This window comes from Cyprinodon variegatus, unplaced genomic scaffold (genome assembly GCF_000732505.1).
Source record: "Cyprinodon variegatus isolate N-32 unplaced genomic scaffold, C_variegatus-1.0 Scaffold816, whole genome shotgun sequence".
NCBI classification, from domain to species: Eukaryota; Metazoa; Chordata; class Actinopteri; order Cyprinodontiformes; family Cyprinodontidae; genus Cyprinodon; species Cyprinodon variegatus.
In genome coordinates this window covers 121,960-143,490 of record NW_015151269.1, presented here as the reverse complement: position 1 = coordinate 143,490, position 21,531 = coordinate 121,960, and the positions used below count along the sequence as shown (strand labels likewise).

Below are 21,531 nucleotides of genomic sequence, written 5' to 3'. Positions count from 1 at the left end.
CCTTCCTGGTTACCTGATCTTCATACATTTCAGTCACGTTTTTCTGTTGAACACCCGTGATCTTACTGCACACCTTAATAATCTATAGGATTATTTTTTTATTTGTATTTTCTAATGTATTATTTTAATACATTTTTGAATTTATCTGCATCCATAGCTGCTTCCACTGAAAGAGACAATTATAATTATAATTTAGACCTTCTAGGATATTCCTGTTTGAAATGACTAAAGTCAGCAGTGGAGCAGATTTTTTCCCTCTCATTATAATAACCGCCACCTTTCAGCAGACTGTACATGTTTCACACTAGTGGCCAACAGCACAGCTAAATGCTTTTTAGGATGGAATTTACACAAACACACATAAATACAGAGATTTTCCCATGAATGGCTGCATAATGGCAGCTGGAAATGTGGCTGTCGCCACAGAGCGATGCAACATGTTTTCAATCCTGGTTTTTAATGTGCAAAACCTTTATTTTTCTCAAGGCGGTTTGATAGAATAGATGTGCAAACTCTGCATGAAGCACGGAATCTGTATGAATAGTGAGCTCGCTCAGCTTAAAGAAAGCCTCGCTCATTCAAAAGTTCACAGAAATATAAATGTGATCATGGACATGTTTGTGCAGAACGCCGCCTGAAAAGAGAAATAAATCTTGGAAGGGAAGATTTGCTGTCTTTTTTGAGGGATGGATGCCGGCAGTTATGATGTGAGGAAACCCGAAGCAGCTTTATTAATGGGAATATGATCCAGAAAAAAAGCTGATTGTCCACCCTGAACACACAGAGAGCATCCATCACTCCAAAAAAATTATATAATCCAATTTCCAAACAAGGCAAAACCAGATTTTTGAAAAAAAGCCCCCATCCTCCCCTCCATCCTTGCTGGCTGACTGGTGGAGACCCTGAAGGAAAAGAAAGCTGTGAATTGTGAACACTCTGCTGGAATAAATCTACAAAATATGACCCCTCTGTGGCTGAAAAAGCATAAAATCCATCTTTACCTCCGTCTGCTCCGTCATCACAGAGTCTTCTTACTCCAGCGCTTTACTTTCAGCCCCTCATGGCTGGGAAAAGCAGCTCGATGTTGAAATGATTAAAGTTTTCATGAGGCTTCAGGTCAGCTTGCAGTCCTCTCATGCTCACATGGTTCCTGCATGTTGTTCCTGATATATAATGTGAGAAAACGGGGGACAGTAGTGGAGATCTTTAAGGTGTAGCAGGGACGTTATCTGAGCTGTCTGGGAAATAACCTGAAGGATACAAGAGAAATTATAAAAAGTTGAAATTATTGTTTTGCTCTGGAACAATAAGAAGAATCTGACGCCTTCTGAGGAGGTTTTGGAGAGCATCCATGGCTGATTTTCTCCATTTGACATCCTGCAAACCTCAATGGTTCCACATTCCTTAAAATCCTGCTGACAAACAGCTTAGAGAGTTTGTGTCCTCAACGACGCCTTGCTGCACCAGGAATAACACGGAAAAGGTGTTTATTAGTGAATTTGGTGCTGTTGTGCTCTTTTTCCAATCCAGTTTCCTACAAAAAAAAAATGAAACAAATTCACCAACTTAAAAAGTTAAAAAAATCTGCAGTCCTTTTTTTTTTGAGAGATTTTCTGTCTGAATTCAGAGCCTGATTATTTATTTCTGAAGTTTTTAGATCTCTGTCATCTAAGGGCGGTGGACTCCATGACTTTCTACCTGATTTTAAATCCTGAATCCCAGACGGGAAAATCTGCCTCACATCATGTCATCTCAAGGCCGTGAACATTTCAAACGGATCATCCAATCCAATTGGTTCAACGTTTTCTGTCTAAGGAAAATAACTTCTGTAGATATGAGCTTCCACTAAAACATGGAATCAGGTTTAGGGAAAATTTTAATTTCCTTTCTGGATTAAATTTGAATTGTTACATTTTTAAACCTGCTCTTTGCTTGAAACGATACCTAAACAAGATTCACTCTCCTCCTCATATATATTAAATGTTCCAGTGTTTGTTGGGATTTTAAGGATTTCCTCTTTTTCTGAACAATTTTAGATTATTAGATGTTTTTATTTTGAAATATAAATGAACTAATCAAATGAAAAAGTCTCTGCAGAAAAATAAAAACACCCTGAAATCCAGAGGCCTCAAGTAACAAAGTACAAATACTTCCTTACTTCAGTAGAAATGTTGTCTATCTATACTTTAGTGCAGTAATTATTTTTTAGACAATTTTAATTAACAATTCATTGGTTGACTATCATTTATTGATTGACAGTTGAAGTTTTTTTAAGCATTATTATTATGCAGGTTTATTGCACAGGGTGTTAACGTGGGTATTTATATAGATGTATATGTATACATATTTATGGTTAATGCACTGGGTGTCAAATTTAAAGAGAAAAGGGTTATTGCACAGGGTATTAAATAGTGATTGCACATTATACATTGCTCAAGTTATTGCTGTTGTAGTGTCACATTGTAGAGTCTGGTAGCAGTAGGGAAGAATGACCTGCAGTAGTGCTCTTTTTTACAAACAGGGTGTAGAAGTCTTTCACTAAAGGAGCTGCTCTGCTCCTCTACAGTCTGGTGCAGAGGGTGGAAGGTGTTCTCCAAGATGCATGTAAGCTTGGACAGCATCCTCCTCTCAGCCACTTCATCCACTAAGTCCAGAGTGCAGCCTAGGACAGAAAAGGCCTTTCTCACCAGTTAAATTCATCTCTTTCTGTCCCGCTCTGCGCTGCCAGGGGCCCAGCAGACCCGTAGAGGATGGCTGACGCCACCACAGAGTCATAGAAGGTTTTTAAGCAGGGGCCTCCTCACTCTGAAGGACCTCAGCATCCTCAGGTGGTTGAGGCGGCTCTGGCCCTTCTTATACAGGGAGTTGGTGTTATGAGTCCAATCCAGTTTATTATTGACTTGAACACCCAAGGATTTTAAACTCTCCACAGTTTCTATGTCCTGCCCTCGAATGTTCATGGGGGAGTTATGTGGGGGTTTTCTCCTGAAGTCGATCACCCTCTCTTTGATCTTACTGGTGTTAAGACACAGGTGGTTCTTCTCACACTAGTCCACAAAGTTCATGATGACCGATTGATACTCCAGCTCTGTCCCCTCAGAAACACAGCCTACGATGGCAGAGTCATCGTAGAACTTCTGGAGATGGCAGCTGTCATGTAGGTGAAGTCTGAGGTGTAAAGGGTGAAGAGGAATGGTGGGGCACTGTTCCTCTTTACCCTTTCTCCTCACCGTTTTACAGACTGCCACCTCTGACTGAAAGGCATGCAGCCACACGTACTGAGGGCGTTCATTGAGGTAGTTGATGGTCCAGGCAGCAAGATGTCTGTCCACTCCAGCGTCCTCCAGGCTTCCCCCTCAGCAGCTTTGGTCTGATGGTGTTGAAAGCGCTGGAAATCAAAGAACATGACTCTCACTGCACTCCCACACTACAAAAACGATGTAGAAGCAAGTAAACATTTCTTAAATTAAGTGTATGTATACTTATTTTAAGTAGGTAAATGAGATAGTTTGCCAATGAAATGAGTATTTTTACTCTTAAAATAAGATAATTAGATAAAATGCACTTGAAATAAGACAATGCAATTGTGTTTTTCTTATTTTAAATGTAAATTGTCTTGTTCCATTGGCAAAATGTCTCTTTTACCTCCTCAATTCAAGAACAAATGCACTTATTTTAAGAAAAAATTAGTTATCTAGATTTAGATTTTTTCCAGTGCAGTGGTCTCCAGGTGGGTGAGTGCCTACTGCAGCAGATAGATGATGGCATCCTGCAACTGCAGTGCACCTTGCACCATGGTGCAAAGGTGAGCTAGGATGAGGCGCTCCATGGTCTTTATCAGGGGGGAGGTCAGGGTTACTGGTCTAAACTGGGCCGGTTCCTTGGCGTGCAGCGTTTTAGGAACTGGTACCACACAGGAGCTCTTCCATAGAGTGGAACCCCCAGGCTGAGGCTCAGGTTGTAGATGTAACTATTTACTTCTCCTGCTTACATTTTAAAAATAGATTTGTTAGTTTTGTTTCATTTAAGCTCATTTTTATCATGGCCCGTTGGTATTTTAAAAAATATAAACACTGAAAATAATAAGTTTCATCCAGACAATACGTAATTTCTTTGTGGTTGGACTCGGTGCTGCCCCAACTTGTTGTTCGCCACGTACCAAAATAAATAGTTTTTCAACATGATGCAAAATTTAATTTGACACTGTTACCATTAGTTTTGTAGAATTGTAGAAACATGTTCCTTTAATAGGGTAGTGCAGTAAAGCTTTTGTCCTTAACATTTTTTCCTGCATTACTTTTACTTTTATACTTTAAGTAGTTTTTAAAAATGTTGCATTTTACACTTTTACTTGAGTAAAAGCTTAAAGTGATCCTCTATCTTCTACAGAAGTGTTTTTAAACAGTAGGATTTATTCATATACTGGAGTAATAAACATTTATACTTCCCGTCTTCCTCGAAGTTCCTTCCATGAAGCTGTTTTCTCCATCTGGGAAGTAAACGAGGCATAAAACGCTAGAGGTCAGGATATTTAACCTGAGTTCTCCCATGCTCAGTTCTTCCTCCTCCTCCTACAGGTGACATCCTCTTCCTCATTGTGAGATATCAGCAGAAGGAGACGCAGCATAAAGCTGCTCCATTCCTCAGCAGTGGAGATGTTTGTTCTGAGGCGTCTGATTGTGTCTGATTACTCTCAGCCGTGAAGTTGTGTCATAATGAAATATGAAACCATCTCAGGGTGAAAAATGAACGTCAGACTTTCCTTATCTGTCTGCTGTACAATGCAGATATCCCTTCTTATCAGGGCACTGGGGAGATTTTAGTGCAGGTGGGTGAATAAATAAATACTAAAACCATCCAGAATCTAAAGTCTTGATGGATGAATCGCTGCCTCTCTAATGTTTTATGGAAACCTGGAGCCAGTGAGAGAAATCACACAGTTAGCAGCGTCAGGAGGTCAGAGGCTTTGTTTTTATTTGTCCTCCTCAGAAGGTTACTGATTCAAACACCTGTCGCATCTTTTAAGCATAGATATTATTCTAACACTGGATAAAGCCGCTTTGATCAAACATAAGACATAAAAATAAGATAAGGTTTCAGGGGAAAAAATTGTATTAAGAGGTCAAATTAATAAAAAAATTCTTCGGAAGTTTTCTGCTTCCTCGGAACCTTCATGACCTTCACACACCCTGTAGGGCTTCCTCTGCAGAGGCCAGTCTTCCTAGTAGGGTCTGTCATGATTGTTTTAAGGGATCTGACCCACATGCAGAGAACCACTCAGAGAACACAAGTCAAACAGGTTTATTGAGGTAATTGTACAGGATTTGGTTCTGGAACCCTGTCAACTGGTGAACCGGAACTGGAAAGTCTGGAGGGGAGATCACAGTGATCAGTTCAGGGACCGTTGGAAAATTGACTGAGGTTTGAGTTCTGTGGAAGCGGGACTCACATTTGAGGGGGTTCTTGTTAATCCTTGTACCCAGTCAATGTGGGTTTATCCAGAGAAGAGGGAACTTGTTGGAGAGCGGATAGGTAGACATTCGTTGGACCCTGAGGAGCAATGCAGCGGACTCTCACTTGGATTTCCGAAAGGGACTTGAACGGCACATGTGGATGTTTCCCCAACTCAGGGTGAACTCAGTTAATCCTTCCAGGGGGAGAAGGCCAGGCATCCAGTTACACAGGAAGGCTTCCTGCCGAAAGGCAAAAACAATGTTAGACTCAGAGAAGCAAAGGCTCAGGTTAGACTCAGCTAAACTCAGCTTGGGTAGATTACCCAAAACTGGCAAGCACTCTGGCGTCGAGGTAGTGACAGTCCACTGCTCAAATTCTCCTCAGTAATGATCCAACGAGCCGCAGGTGTGCAGGAGAGCCAACGAGGACAGGGCACCACCTAGTGGTGGAGGGAGAAAAAACACACAAACAACCCGCACAAACTGGATTCCTAATAGTGTCCCTCTGCCTGAACTTCATTCATGTTTTCTTATGAATTCAACTGATCTGTTTCCTCCTGTTTTTCTGCAGCGTTGTGCACAGAGGAGTGTGTCCACGGTCGCTGCGTCTCTCCTGATACCTGCCAGTGTGAGCCCGGTTGGGGGGGGCTGGACTGCTCCAGCGGTGAGTACAGAAAACCTGGGAAGACTCCCAAAGCTGGAGGCATCAGAGTTTATTATGAGGAGAGCATGGCCTGCACATGTGGGGTCTCTGGGGGGGGGGGGTCAATGCCCATCACATTTCCTTTTATTTATGTATAGAACATTTTACACACCCAGAGGGACATAAGTGTTGCATGAGTCCATAAAATAGAGGAAACCAAGACATATATGAGGCAATAAAATACAGAAAATACAGTAAAATAAATAGACCAATAGCAGCAAAGATGTTGGAACAGGAAGAAGTGTTTAGGAATAAGAGGAAGGAATAGACGACGAGCCGAGCAGAAATAACGTTCAGCTTCTAGAAGGTAACAGTTCTGCTCTACAGCGCTATTCATGCAGTCAGACCATGCTATATAAATACTAATGTTTGTGTATTATCTGTGTTTAATTATGTTTTTGGGATTTTAGGGATTTGAGAAAAATAGAACTATTATCGTAATATTTAAATCATTAAGCAAAAGTTAGGAACAATAGTTAGTTTCAACAACTGGAATGTTAAAAAAAAAAAAAAAGTTAACTTGTGTAAAAAGATTTCCAAACGGATAAATTCCAATCTTTGCCCCAAATAAATAATTGCTGCCTGAATAAAGGTTAAAACATCCACTCATCTTCTAGACCTGCTGCCTGGGGAGGGGTCGGTACACTTTGGGTGAGAGGCTGGGCACACCCTGGATAGCTGTATACATATGTATACATGTGTATATATATATATATATATATATATATATATATATATATATAATGTGTGTGTTTATAGTGTATAGTGCGTGTATATATCTGTGTTTAGAACGATGATAGTCTCTGTTTATTATTCTTAGGTTGTGAGCTTTGAATAAACTATAATGGTTGATTTGTGTCATAAAGTGAATTAGATCTTCTGAACCATTGATCAGTCATGACAGCAGGTAGGAAAGATAAAGAAAGCAGCTGCATGAACAGCTTCACGGTTTTATCACATTAAATGGTGCAACCTGCACCTTCTGCAGGAAAGATTAATGTTAAAAAACTGGTAAATCATTAGAGGGCCAGACAGTGATTCTATCCATAGCCTCAAGATCTCTGATGATGAGTAAGACAAATGGCGAGGGCCTGGTGGCCGGGCTTTTACCCATGGAACCCGGCCGGGCCCGAAGAGAAAACATGGGTCCCCCTTCCAATGGGCTTACCACCTGTAGGAGGGGCCAATGTGTGATGGATAGCAATCGAGGGAAGGGACCTTGGCGTTCTGATCCTCGGCTCAAGAAGCTGGCTCTTGGGATGTGGAATGTTTTCTCTCTGGTGGGGAAGGAACCTGAGTTAGTTCAAGAAGTTAATTAAAAAAGGGGACCGGAGGGTGTGTTCCAACTACAGAGGAATCACACTCTTAAGCCTCCCTTGTAAGCTGTATTCCGGGGTTCTGGAAAGGAGGGTCCTTCGGATAGTCGGATCTCAGATTCAAGAGGAGCGTGTGGTTTTCATCCTGGTGGTGGAACACTGGATCAGCTCTACACCCTCAGCAGGATCCTGCAGGGTGCATGGGAGTTTGCCCAACCAGTCTACATGTGTTTTGGGGATCTGGAGAAGGCATTAGACTGTGTCCTTTGGGGGGGTCCTGTGGGGGGTACTCCGGGAGTATTCATTTAGTCCATCTTTTCATACAGTAAATGAACATTTCCATTCCATTAAGTGCAGCAGTGATCAAATTTAAACAGTTTGGGAGGAAAAAAAAACATGTTGCAAAAACGCATTGATATGGATGTTCAGAGCATTAAAATGTATGTGCAAATATGGAGTATTTTTGGTTTGGTGTTATCAGTATCAACATTCAGCTGTATTATAGCGGTTTGGAAGAAACTGTTTTGGAATCTGCTGATCCTGCATCGAATGCTGCAAAGCCGTTTCCCAGAGGGCAGCAGGGAGAACAGTCCATAGTGGGGGGGTGAGGGGTCATTGATGATTTTACAGGCTCAGGACATGCAGCGCTTGGACAAAATGTCTTTTATGGAGGGAAGAGAAGCCCCGATGATCCTCTCTGCTGTTCTTACCACTCTTCTCTGTATTAAAAATACTTTGCGCAATTTATAAATGTGTGTTACAGACCTTGGTTGCGTGCACTGAAGTGTATATGAAAATAAAATAGTGAATATCAATCTATTTAATAATTTTTTAAAATGGCATTTTAAATAGGGCTATAGGCTCATTGGTCTTTTGTCAAAAAAAAATAAAATAAAATAAAATATTCGCAGCACTCCCTGTTCAAGGCTTCCAGCTGCCCTGCATACATCAGGTAGAGGTATTTCGCTTAATTCTGTGACATTTCTGCTAAAATATTAATTAAAAAAAAGTTTCGAAGTTTTTGTCAAGGGTATTTTTCCCATACATTCACTAGACCTTAATAATGAAATTAATTCTAGCTAAGAAAAACAGACTAGTTTTAAGCCTTTAAATGAACTGGTATCAAGTAAATTTGCCTTGTTTTTAAGCCTGTTGTATGCTTGTTTTGAGCAATAATTGGTTAGAGGTTATTTAATTCTAAGCAATAATGACTAATAAATGAGAATGCATTGCTTAAAATAAGAGAAAAAATCTTAACGAGTAAAAGAAAAAATAGATTTTTATACTTTAAGTTTTTTTGGATGCTTACTACTTGGATATTATGTTCTTGTTTTAAGAAATCTTACCAAGTCTCATTTGCTTGCTGCACTGGCAGATTATTTTGCTAAAAATAAGCAATAATTCACTTAAAACACTATATTTTTTTCGTATTTTTTAGAAGGCATTTTTTGTTGTGAGCTCTTTAGTACACTGGAAAAACGATCTTGAAAAAGGTAAAAATGTCTTAAATTAAGTGTATTTATCCTTAATTTGAGTTGGTAAATGAGAAAGTTTGCCAATGGAGTAAGTATTTTTACTCTTAAAATAAGATAATTAGATAATATGCACTTGGAATAAGGCAATGCTATTATGTTTTCTTATTTTAAATCTAAATAGTCTTGTTTCATTGGCAAAATGTATCTTTTATCTCCTCAATCCAAGAACAAATGCACTTATTTTAAGAAAAAATTACTTATCTGGATTTAGATTTTTTCCCGTGTAAAAGCCATATTGCTCCAGTTGTGAAAGTAACATCAAGAAAAAAGATTTTAAGAGGATAATTTTCTGTGCTCTCTGCCAGACAAGACAGGAAAAAACAGGAAAAAACAAACACTCAGATCAGGATCTCTGTCTCCATTTCATGTTCAAAAGTACTTCCAGTTGCCATAAGTCGAAAGGTGAGGGATTCGGAAAAGTTCTAGCTGTTTTCTTGTCCTTAGTTCTTACATTTTCATCATGATGGCATGTTGGTTTATGGAAGCTTAATGTTTCATCCTTGGGCTTCAGCTGCTGCCAACTTAGATAATCTTTATGATTTGTTGCTAGTTGCCTTTTTTAAAGAAGACTAATGATCTTTTTTCAGTTATTTCAGGCTTTGGTAAAAAAAAAAAACATGTGCAACCTCTCATCCCTCTGCAGTAATGGTCTTCTAAGCCCCTCCTACTTTCAAAGCACTCAGATATCAGGTGTTGAATTTTAGTTGAATTTCATATCATTATGAAACTGATTTATGTAGTTCAGGTTGAGTCAAACTACTACGAATATTAGAAATAAGTGAATTATTTCAACAGGTTTATTTTATTATTTAGCATATTTAGAGTTTTTCATCACTTACTTTCATCTCAGAATTATTCCTCCCCTAACAGCCTGTTTCAAAGTATGACTAAATATGCAAATTATGTGATGACACCATCTAGACAGCCAATAGCTAATAGGCTGAGTTCAACATTAAGTTTGTCCTAATATTTATCTCTGTCTTTAACCCTTTAAAGCCCGATCCAAGAATAAAACAAAACTTTTTTGGGGGGGTTTGAATTCCTTATTTGGCCTTTTAACAAAATATGTAAAAAGAAAAAACAGAAATACATTTTTGATATTAATAATTTATTACTATGCGATAAGTCAAGATTATTTTTTGTGTAGTCTTCTGCCCTCTGTTATCAGGTATATCTGATTGTGTACAATAGGAGCAAAGTTTTTACCATTAAATTATGCAAAAGGTTTCAGATGCAAAACATTTCAGAAACTGTATGTATCAAATATGATACATTTGGCATTACAGGGTTAAGATAATCACATCCTTCTTATATGTTTCCTTAAAAGGAAGGCTTTAGTGCTTCTAACACGAATCAATAAAACATTGTTGCACAAATACCGTTAGGGTTGAACTAGGGATGCACGATATAATCGGCCTGTATCGGCCTTAAAACTGAATATTGGACATCGGCCACCCCACCGATATTTTACCCGATATTTGATCAGCTTCTGAGTTTCTAAAGTCTAAAAAAAAAAATACTACTTCTTCTTCCTCAAAAACTTCTTTTTTACAGACTTAAAAACTTCTAAAGACGAGGGAAAAAATATTGATACATTAAAATATCCCAATATCTTCATATGCTGATATATTGCCATTTAAAAACACCATATCAATCTCTTTTACTAATGAAATATCGCTATATGTCATCGTTATGCTACGAAATCCCCCGAAAATTCATGAAATTTTGCCATATTTTTATATGTTGATATATTGACGCGGTATCGATCTATTTTACTAACGAAATCTCACAAGAATTTGCAAAATATCACGAGAGTTTGTAACGATGAAATTTCATGAGATTTTGAAAGTAAAATAGATTGATACAGCTTTAACATCAGTATCGATATCGGTTATCGGCTACATGAGTTTTAAAATATCGGCATATTGGATATCGGCCAAAATCCCAATATCGTGCATCCGTAGGTTAAACAGGAATCTAAACACCTGCAAGGACATTAAAATGTCCCTCAGACATGGCTGACTCCATGATGAAGGCATCTGCCCTCTTGTTCAAACTGGTCATGATCACAGTGAGATTTCACAATAACTAGAAATAGCAAGAGTCAAGAATACTTGATGTCTTTGTTGGAGGCAAAGATTGAAACAGTTGGAGGAGACGCTCTGCTCAGAATGCACAGATGGGATGAGTCCAATTCACTGTAAAGTAAAAAAATAACCCGACATGAATGAAGATGTGGAGAGTTTAACAACAGATATTCCTGACATCATCAAACCCCTCCCCACTCACCTGAGAAAGCACAAACAGCCGCTGTGATTACATCATCAATGCTTGTGAACGGTTGGCTCACACCACTTCTCCCTTGTTGCCTCGTCGATCAGCACATGTCTTCCCTCCCAGGTTGTCATGGCGCAGGCAAGGTACAGACCGTCCAGGAGCAACAACACCAATCCAACCATGGTGGGAATGAAACTGGAGGTGGAAAAGGTTTTACAGCATGATGCTTTGCACCTGCATCCCTGGATGATCAGCATCAGGAGTATGGACATGACAAGAAAAGGCTTTGTTCCACCTGGGGTCACAGGGACACTGGAACTCCATCTCCACTAGCCTCTCTAGTCCTACAAGGATGAAGCCCAAAGCCACAATGGATGCCAGAGCTCTCTTGCTAATTCGAGCTTTAGCTCAGAGAGCCACTATATACGTTCCATACTGAACTAACAGAAGAATGAAGGCAGACTGTCAGCAGGCTATTCTTGCAGAATAAAGGCATCTAGGGTGTATTTCATCCTCCAGTTAATTGTCACAGTACTGCTCTGATTGGCTTTAAGAAGGGAGGGTGTGCCAATCGCTCAACATTCCCCCAGCTGATTGCTTTATTAGATAACTGAAAAAAGTGATAACCCATAAATAAATGGAGGGAAGATATTTTCGCAGTGGAGAACACTCATGATCTGACAAATGTGAAAACGCAGAGCACTGTTAAACTAGAGTAACTTTATTCAAACAGTTTGAAGTGTTTGCAAGAGGAACCAGTACCAGAGTGGTTCTGCCCTCTCAGCAAACAGCTCCGTTTTTCACACACTTGTTTTTATTCACCCATAAATGTGTTGCAGCCCGAGGTGTGGATGCGCCCTGCTCTTGTTACAGATTGCTTCCTCTTCAGACTCGTCATCAGGAAGCAGAAAGGCCTGATCTAATATTTCCTCAGAGGTTTTCAAGCACGTCTCTATACTGATACACTCAAACGTACAAAGCAGCAAAAGCCTCATTCTTTACATTCAGTTTATGACCTCAACCAAGGAGCTTCTGTCTGTCTGTCTGTCTGTCTGTCTGTCTGTCTGTCTGTCTGTCTGTCTGTCTGTCTGTCTGTCTGTCTGTCTGTGTACAGGATAAGGTGCACCTCAGTATAGATATTAACTTTAGGTGGAAGTCATAATTTATCGGGGGACATGTCATCTGAGGTCCCAATTCAACCAGATCATCCAGTCAGATTGGTAGAAAGTTTTCTATCAGAGGAAAACCAACTGATTGCACCCAGTCATTAACTTTGCAGGGTTCACGTAGGTAGAGACAGTAGACCTTTTTTTCTCTGCCCAGCTTTAACTATTACATTAGAAAAGCTCCATAGAAATAGCAGAATTCGGATCCAGTTACTGAATTTTGCAAAAAAAAGCATTTTTTTACGCTAAGTTCAGATTGTTTTTGACTTTTCAAAAAAGCAGGAATGGAGTAAAGTAGAGCTGGAAACACCAAGATTTTCCTCACATGACTGTTCAGCTGTTTCCTCTGGAGCTGGCATCCCGAATGCATCACTGGAGTCACACTTCTCTGTGTCTCTATGAGCCTATGCTAATGCTAGTTGACATGATAAAGTCTGTTAAAACACATTCAGTAAATCGTTGGTCCACCGTTGATCTGTGGTTTGGCTAGTTTGCTAACTCTACTTCTCACTTCTGCCCAGTGCAACATAAACATTTGATGACATCACCCTTTGCATGGCCTCATTAACTCGCTTCAACGGACAGAAATGCAAAAAACAACACATTTTCCTTTTTTGACTTTTAAGAGTTTTCTCAAAATGTGCATCTTATTCGGACTGAACGCGGCTGCTGTCTGCCGCTAGACCCAAAGCTGGGACCTATGTTCTGGAAAGTTGATATCTGAGGCCTCGCGGAGAGTTTATGTTCTTTTTGTTGTTGTTTTGTTAAAGTCATCAAAATCTAAGATGGGGTGTCAGCATCTGGCTCCAGGTGGGGTGATTGTTTTCACAGCTTTGAAAATGAATGAAATGTTGCTTAACGGTTTTCTGATGGAAGTGGGACAGGCAGGTTGTTGCCCTGATGGGCTGGATCTGCAGCAATGCATCTGGAGCTCAACACTGAAAGACTTTCCAAGTTTAAAGATGTTTTGTTTCCAATTCAGTAAGCTTTTTCAATTTAAAATGTCAGAATTGGCATTGAGTTTGAGGCTTTATAGTGTGGACCAAAAACAAAGTCTTGTTTTGGCCTACAAAATATGGGAGAAATGGGAGAACATGTCCGCCCCTAAGGAATGGTGAGCTTCCACTGGATTTTGATGAATGTGTCACCTACATATGTAAACCAGTGACTTGGTGCTGTTCTTCTTGCTCTGATTATAGGTATGCACGTGAAAAGAGAAGAAACATCAAAAGACACCAGGGTTTCTCCTGGCTCCATCTTTAAATGTTTGACTTTGTTTGCAAAGTCTTTGGAGTTTTCTATGTGATGGGGCTTGTTTCCCACCAAGGGGGCTAAAATATTATTAAGCTGTTAAGCAATGTTGTATGTTACTGAGTTAATGCTGCTGACTATGGCTATGAGTTTTGTTACTTCCTGTGAATTTTTGGGAATCCATTTAAGCATGGAATGTCCTCCCTTGAATATAATCTAAGAGAAACTGAACGGTTGATTACCATGTCTTTTTCTAGTTGTTTTAGGTAGTCCCACAACACACCTGCATCCAATCTGACAGAAAATGGTGCCTTAGAGGTCGTGGCGTTAGCGCTCATTGAAAATCAATGGGGATGATTTCCTGCAGGGGGAAGCGGAACTGGGCTGCTTAGTGGCGCAGGGGGTAGCACTGCTGCCTTGCAGCAAGAAAGTTCTGTGTTCAATTTTCGGCCCGGGGTCTTTCTGCATGGAGTTTGCATGTTCTCCACGAGAATGCATGGGTTCTCTCTGGGTACTCCGGCTTCCTCCCACAGTCCAAAAACATGACTGTTAGGTTAATTGGCTTCTCTAAATTCTCCTTAGGTGTGTACGTGAATGGTTGTGTGTCTTTGTGCCCTGCGATGTACTGGCGACCAGCAATTCACCAGCATAATATAGCACAAATCTGTATAGATCTGCTCATCCTGCGCAGCCGGAGCCTCTCTATATGCAGTCAGTGTGACATGGAAAAAACATCTAACCATAGATTAAGAAGTTGTAGTCAGCCAGTGTCTTCAGGGGTTTATAGTTACTGGAACAGATTTAGAATATACTGGTAACCAGTTAGGCTTATAAATGCAAATGGAGATTAAACGGAGTCCTAATAAGGGCAGAAACTTGTGTCCCCTTGATGTTTACCTGTTGTCATTGCCACAGCAGAGGTTTGGTAAATCTTTCCGGGTGACTTTACGTCTCATCCTTTGTTCATCAGGACTCCATCCAAGGTGTTCTATTTAATCTGCAGGTTGGAAGCAGCATTTTTATCCCAGCTCACCCCCTGCCTCAAAAACACAGTGAATCTTTCCTCTGCAGCAGATGTTGTTTGTTACCCAAAGCTCAGAGTTTGTTTTCTGATATCAGTGGATTTGTTTTCCCCTGATCACATTTGTCTCACATGGTTCAGTTCCTCTCTTTAATCCTTGAAGCTTCTTTAGTGTCGCCTCCTTCATGATGTTTGCTGCTTGCTTGAATTTAGCTGTAATATGTACCAATAAAGGCTTAATGTTTCTCTACTGGAGTCTGGCTGCTTGGAATCATGAAGCTGCTTGATGAGTTTGTAGACGAGGCAGATCCAGTGGTGATCACTGATTAGTGATTTTTAAACAACAAAATAAAGCATTGGATTTCTACTGTGCTGGAAGAGTTTTAGCACAAAACTCTCTTTTTATCTCATTCTGGAAGTTTCATGTGTAGCTTGAAGGTCCATCTGGTGTTCCTTCATTAGAATACTTCCTGCTTTGCTGTTTTCTGACTACTGCTTCCTGTTAAGTGCCAGTTTGTTCCCAGTTTATTCTGAGAACCCGTCCTGGGAAGCTTAAAACTCTTAAAGGTCCAAGCTTTTTTTAAAATAATAAATCTGCATATGTTCTACATTGGTGCAGAACAAAATTATTATTTAAAGGGAAACACAGTTTTATTTATTTATTTATTTTTTTTTACATCAGGCGCTGGATTTAGGTTATTACATCATTTTCTACTCACCCATATGAGTTTTGTGTCGTTTGGAGCCGTTCTGAAGATATTCCGTTATATCTAAGTAACGTCTTCCTATGGGGGAATGACTTGAAGGCACAAACTGAACTGCTCATAATTTATTCTTTTTGTTTCGCCAGCATTCATAACATGTAGGCGAATCACTGTCCCACAGACATCCGCGGTTATATTTTTATATCTATATCTTTTAAAAATGAAGCGGAGTGTGTATGACGTCATCGGCGTGCGGCGGCTACCGTTCATTCTTCCTGTCCACTGAGCCGCTGCTAGTTTTACTCACATGCCTGGAAGACGTCTAGTGCTACTACCACAGATGATCTCGCTCTCCAAATGGAATTAAACGATTCAGATTAGCTAGAATGAATAGAAGGTCTAGAGCGTAGCCGCCTGTGGCCCGGGCTGCCTGTCACAACTCCAGTCCGGCGCGCGGATGATGTCATACCTACTCCGCTTTGTTTAAAAAAAAATACAAATATAAAAAATATAACCACGGATGTCTGGCAGACAGTGAATCGACTACATGTTATGAATGCTGGCGTACCATAAAGAATTAATTATGAACAGTTTAGTTTGTGCTTCAAGTTGTTGCCCAAAAGGAGACGTTACTTGGAACGGAATATCTTCAGAATGGCTCCAAAAGACACAAAACACATATGGGTGAGTAGAACATGATGGAATAACGTAAAATCAAGGGCCCAATTACAAAAAAACAGGTGCATTATGCTATATACAAAGTTGTTTCACACATTTTGACGGGTACAGTATTCATAAATATTTAATAGTGGTTATGCTGCCGCCGTGGACACGAGAAGGCTCTGCACTAGATCTCAGATTCAAGTAAAAAAAAAACAGGATAAAGGAGGATGAACAGCTGTGTGATCTTGGTACTGATGACTGGCTTAATGGTTCATTCCATTCACCTGCTTAGCTCCGCCCAGTTTCTTTTTACTGTTCATCCGCCTCCACCTCCCTCGCTGTATGAGGGTGCACCTGTCCCGGGTCAAGCCTTTTGTAACCTCTAAGCTGGCAAAAAGTAAAAAGGTTGTAAAAAGAGGGGGGGAGCGTGATTGCACCACCTAATGTCCAGCAGGAGGTGAACTAGCTCTCTGCTTTAAATTAAATCTAGTTTCATTCTATTTATTAAATGCTGCCTCCTTTTTTTTTCTTACCTTTGCCTGTTTTTACAAAGCAGCAATAAATCTACAAAAATCAGAAAAAGTCGAAAGTCAGAAATATATCATCAGACCAACAAATTTCATAAGTTCAGTGCAGGGCAGGATCTTCTTATGGTAACGTTTATTTTCTGTCCTGATTAAAGATGAAAGAGATTTTTAATAAGGTACAAATTAATGTTGTTTGGTAAATTTCATTACACACAGTGTTGTTAACCTTTGTTTGTTAGTAGAGCGCTGCCCTGAGTTCCCCTCAATCATAGCGAGTAGATAAAAAAACAGGAAAAATAAAGCTAATTCAGCAGAAGTTCTCGATTATCCTATTAAAAAAAAACTTTAAAGCAAAACGAAACTGTCTGGGTCGAAAGAAAAACAACATCATATCACTGCAAAGGTTCTGCTTGTCCTCTCAGCTGGAAAATACAGAACATGACGCTTAATGCATCAATTATGTTCCCTGCACAAACATTCGACAGTAAATCCGTGTAATTTCCCAGATACAGTGTGCCATTAAAGCCTTAATGAAACATTGAGGTGAGCAGGTTTGTTCTCGGTAACGAGCCGCTCAGACGTGTTCTGTGAAAACCAGGGTCCAGTTTGCTTTGCCAGGTAAAAGAGACACAGAGGAGACAGCGAAGCTGCAAAGAGAAGAGGAGGAGGGGAAAAATGAGCATGTCCTGCGCATATTTTGATTATGATGAGGAAAATTATTGAAGAAAAGAAAAATCAGATGAGAGGAGGAAGTCTGCTAGGAAACATGATGGGGATCCCTGAAGAAATCAGCTGCAGGGAGGATAATTGCTGCGTTGTGGGTGTAGCAGATTAATCATTTTGACTATTAGGAATTATGTCCCTGAATATTAAATTCTCTGTTCTATAATAATAGTTATCTAGACTTGGACTAGCCTCGTGAGACCATCCTGATCTTGCGAGCTTTCAAGGTTTCACTCGCAGATCAGTCTGGAGACTCTCCGTTAAAGAAAATTTGTAGCAGTTCGCCAAAGGAACATCCAATCAGCGTTGGCTTTGAGGCTGGTTGAGGTGTGACGCAACGAGAAGCGCGACAGTTCAGTCTAAAGAACATGGCGGCTTCAGCCGATGAAACTAGCGTTAGCGTGGCTATTGAGCAAGTTTTATCGGAATTACAGAGTATTTCTTCACTGAAAGAAGAGCAAAACACTGATCTGGAGGCTTTTCTCAGAGGAAAAGATGTTTTTGCTCTTCTCCCGACTGGTTTCGGCAAGAGTTTGATCTATCAATTGGCTCCTCTTCAACGTCGCTCTGTTAGTACGTCATATGCTTTGTTGATCTGATTGGTTCATTTGGCCCGTCTATCACCAACATAGGCCAATCAGCTAACCAGTATTTTCGCCCCTTCCAAAAATTACTTCAACGGAAGTTTTCCAGATGGATATGCGGAGCAAATCCATCTGGCGGAGTCAGGTTAGACTTGGACTGGACCTCTGCTTCTTTCCAGCACTTCTGTTGTGTTTGGGACTATTGTTCTGCCACTGTAGGCCAGATGGACTCACATTTAGCTCCAGAACACTCCGGTACGGCGAGGAGGTCACGGTGCACAAAGTGACCAAACCATCCGTTAGGTGTTTGTTTATTCTGAGCATTACTCTGCTTTGGTTTCATCAGTCTGACAGCATGTGGGATTGGATGGACCGTCCACAGTGGAACCGACCAGTAGAGCAGGTCGTCTTTGCGCGGAGCTCCAAATAGGTCAGATGAAGAGGTCAGGAAGGACATATAACTCCACCAGAGGGTACATTGTTGAAGCTCTGTGGGTCTTTTACAAGCAAGCACGCGTGTTAAAGGTGTTCACAGGTTCCGTTGGTTGTCATGGATATAGAAGTCTGAGCAGATTATGCCAACTTTTCATTTTTTTTCTCATTAGCTTCTCTGGTTGGTTGTTTCTTCTTTAATGAATGAAAGTTTAATGTTTGAGATGAGGAAAAAGAACTAAAGACTTTTCCTTGTATAATGAACAACATGTTCAGCCATCAGTATCTGTTCACCATCTCTGAATGAGTCAAACAGCAGAGGATTTAGCAGCATCTCCGTTTGCTTCCTCTGGTTTTCATCTAAATTAATCCATCAGAGCTGGATTCCTGCTGATGGAAAAGGACATAGAAATATCCTCTGACCTCAGACAGACATGAGCAGAGGAGCTCAGAATGGGCTGGTGAACGGGGCTGTGTTCACCCCACTAAGTTAAACCGCAGTTTCCTGCTTACTTCTGCGTTGGGAAAAGCACGCCGCTGATCGCTCCGTCTCCTTATCGCCTGGTGTCACTGTGCAGCTCTGAGCTGCAGATCCATCACAGCGCAGCTCGGCTTTCCATCAGCATTGGTATGCGTGTGTTCCCTCATGCTTTCACTATTTCCATCCCGGATAAGAGATCAGTCTCTGCAGGAAACGGCTCATGGTTAGCTCACATTCCTAAAGCGGGGCAGATGGTCTGTCTTCAGTCATAGGTTTTCTCTCCTGATCTGATGTTTAATTTCTCTTGGTACCACCCTTCTGAGGTTCTGAGCCAGAACCATTTCGCCAACCTGTAATACAGGACCATGGAAGAGGGTTGGAATTTAGAAGAATCAGAATCAGAAATACTTTAATAATCCCAGAGGGAAATTACTCTCATGATTAAATTAAGGGAAGAAAAAAAAAAACCTGAACAGTAAAATCAAAAGTTTTAAATTTTCTGTGCATCTTTTCACATTTGACAAAAATATATGGTCCTGAAAAGTGTTGAAGTGCACCCAGTAATAGTTGTTTCACATTAGTCATACTTCTAACCAGGAGCCATTTTAGACTTTTAACATTTTCATATATAAGTGTATGTTGTAATAATTTACAAAAAAACACCCTATAATCCAATTTCCTGTTAGTAAACATGAATCCTCTTTTTAGCAAAGGAATCATGATTTTCTGCATCTGAAAACTCAAATAAATAACGAGCTTCCAATTAAAACTTTCTGATCATTTAGAAACTTGCTTTGGATCCATAAATCATTGATTTTTCCTCCAGCTATAAAGTTGCAGAAATATGCAACTAAAAGCAGCTTTACTAATTATAAAAAGAGAAGCAAACTGATGCAGGTAGAATATTTGAAGATCAGATAGGTAATATGATATGGTGTCAAATATTTACTAATTGTCTTATGATGCATCCTGTAACATCTGATTTAAGATTTAAAGAGCACAAACATGGAGGCTGCGAATGCAGCTCTGATGCTGCAGGTTTTTTATTAAGAGCACAAAGTAGGGCAAAATAAGAGACTAATTATAGGTTATTTTTTTATTGTTCTATGTAGATTAGCTTTCTACAAATCTTGCAAGTAAAGTTCTGGGAATAAAATACTTTTCTTACAGTCTTAAATACTTTAATACAATATTAATAATTAAAATATTAAATCCCTCACATGCATTCCTCCTATTAGAGTTGCTACCTGGTTTATTTTTACATAAAAGCATTATTTCCTGATTGTTGTATGGTTTTGATTTTTTCAGTGCTTTTAAATCTGCTGTATTTAAGATGTTGGCAGCGGATAACCTGTTGTGGATTTACAGATTAAGGGTGGTTTACTCCAGCGGGTGGGTTCCTCCGCTTTGGAAAACATTGGTTCATGAAACGCGGCAGATAAAGAAGTTGCAGGAGGGAGAGCAAGCAGCTTTACAAGGTGAAATTCTTTGTAAGAAGACCAGAGAAAGGCAAGGCGACAGGTTGGATTTGGACGTGACAGGATTCCTGAGTTTTCGATCCCCGCCGGTGCAAGGGCAGAGTCTACACAGTCCTGAACGGGAAGGGAAGGTCATCCCTCCTTTGGGAGACAAAGAGAAGCCAATTTCAAACCTGCAGCAAGCAATTGAGTCCAGGAAGGCATGAAGTAAGCCAGCAGCTGGAGCTGATAGGCTGCTGGGAGCTGAAAAGGAGCAGTGGCCCTCCATGAAGATTACCTCCTGTAACAATTAGACGCCAGCGCTCTCTCTCCTTCCTTATTTAGTGTTTTTATCGAGGAGTCGTCGAGTTCAAGGGCTTCAGCAGGAGCGCCTGAGTCCCGCAGGACGTGCTAGTGTTTTACATTTCCCCTGCAGTAAAGTCAACCAGAAAGTTAAACTGATGAAGTTAATTAGAGGAGAGGAGACAAAGCATCTCTTCACAGGACAGGTACTCATGTCCTGCATGCAAACCCTGCCAGACACTGAATATCAGAAGCTGATGTAAAAACATACCTGCTGCTGCTGCTGAGCTTCTGTCTGATTCCTGCAGAACAAACTGAACATCTGATGGTCTCATCTATGGCCGGGCTCCTCCTCAGCCTTACTGCTGTTTGTTTGCCTCCTGTTTTCCAGGGTTTTTCAATGTTGTTGCTGTTGAAGTCAATCTGCAGCTGAATAAAGATTCCTCCTGCTGAGCCACTCTGTGCTTCCAGGCAGGACTCTCTAATTAACCTGTTTATACGGAACTCCATTAATGCCAAACAAGTGCAGGAGAAAAATGCTCCAGCTGCAATGAACCGGAATATTCTGGATTTATTCTGTCCTGTACAGGATCAGAATTATACATACATATTTTGGCTTGAATCTGAGGAAAGTAAGATGGAGAAGTAGTCATTTCTCAGCTATATCATGAAGGAAATGCCTGAGCTCCGCCTCTTTAACATAATGTTTCTATGGGTTCAGAATTCCCTAGTAATAAGCAAAACGTGGCTGCGCCTGTAGGCAGGGCTTGATACAGCTTGCGACGACTCCACAAAATATGCCGCCTAGAATGCTACAAATTAGGCAACGATCCTGCATCTACTTAACCTGACTCCGCCAGATGGATTTGCTCCGCATATCCATCTGGAAACCTTCCGTTGAAGTAATTTTGGGAAGGGGCGAAAATACTGGTTAG

The 21,531-nt window shown here is 40.4% G+C and overlaps 1 protein-coding gene across 1 annotated transcript in view; it reads left to right on the top strand.

Moving 5' to 3' along the window:
* Window positions 1-21,531, top strand: part of LOC107098846 (multiple epidermal growth factor-like domains protein 11) — a 177,937-nt gene that overhangs the window by 59,960 nt on the left and 96,446 nt on the right. The window contains 1 exon segment of the mRNA XM_015396704.1: window positions 6,025-6,117. Coding sequence (XP_015252190.1) covers window positions 6,025-6,117 — 93 coding nt within the window.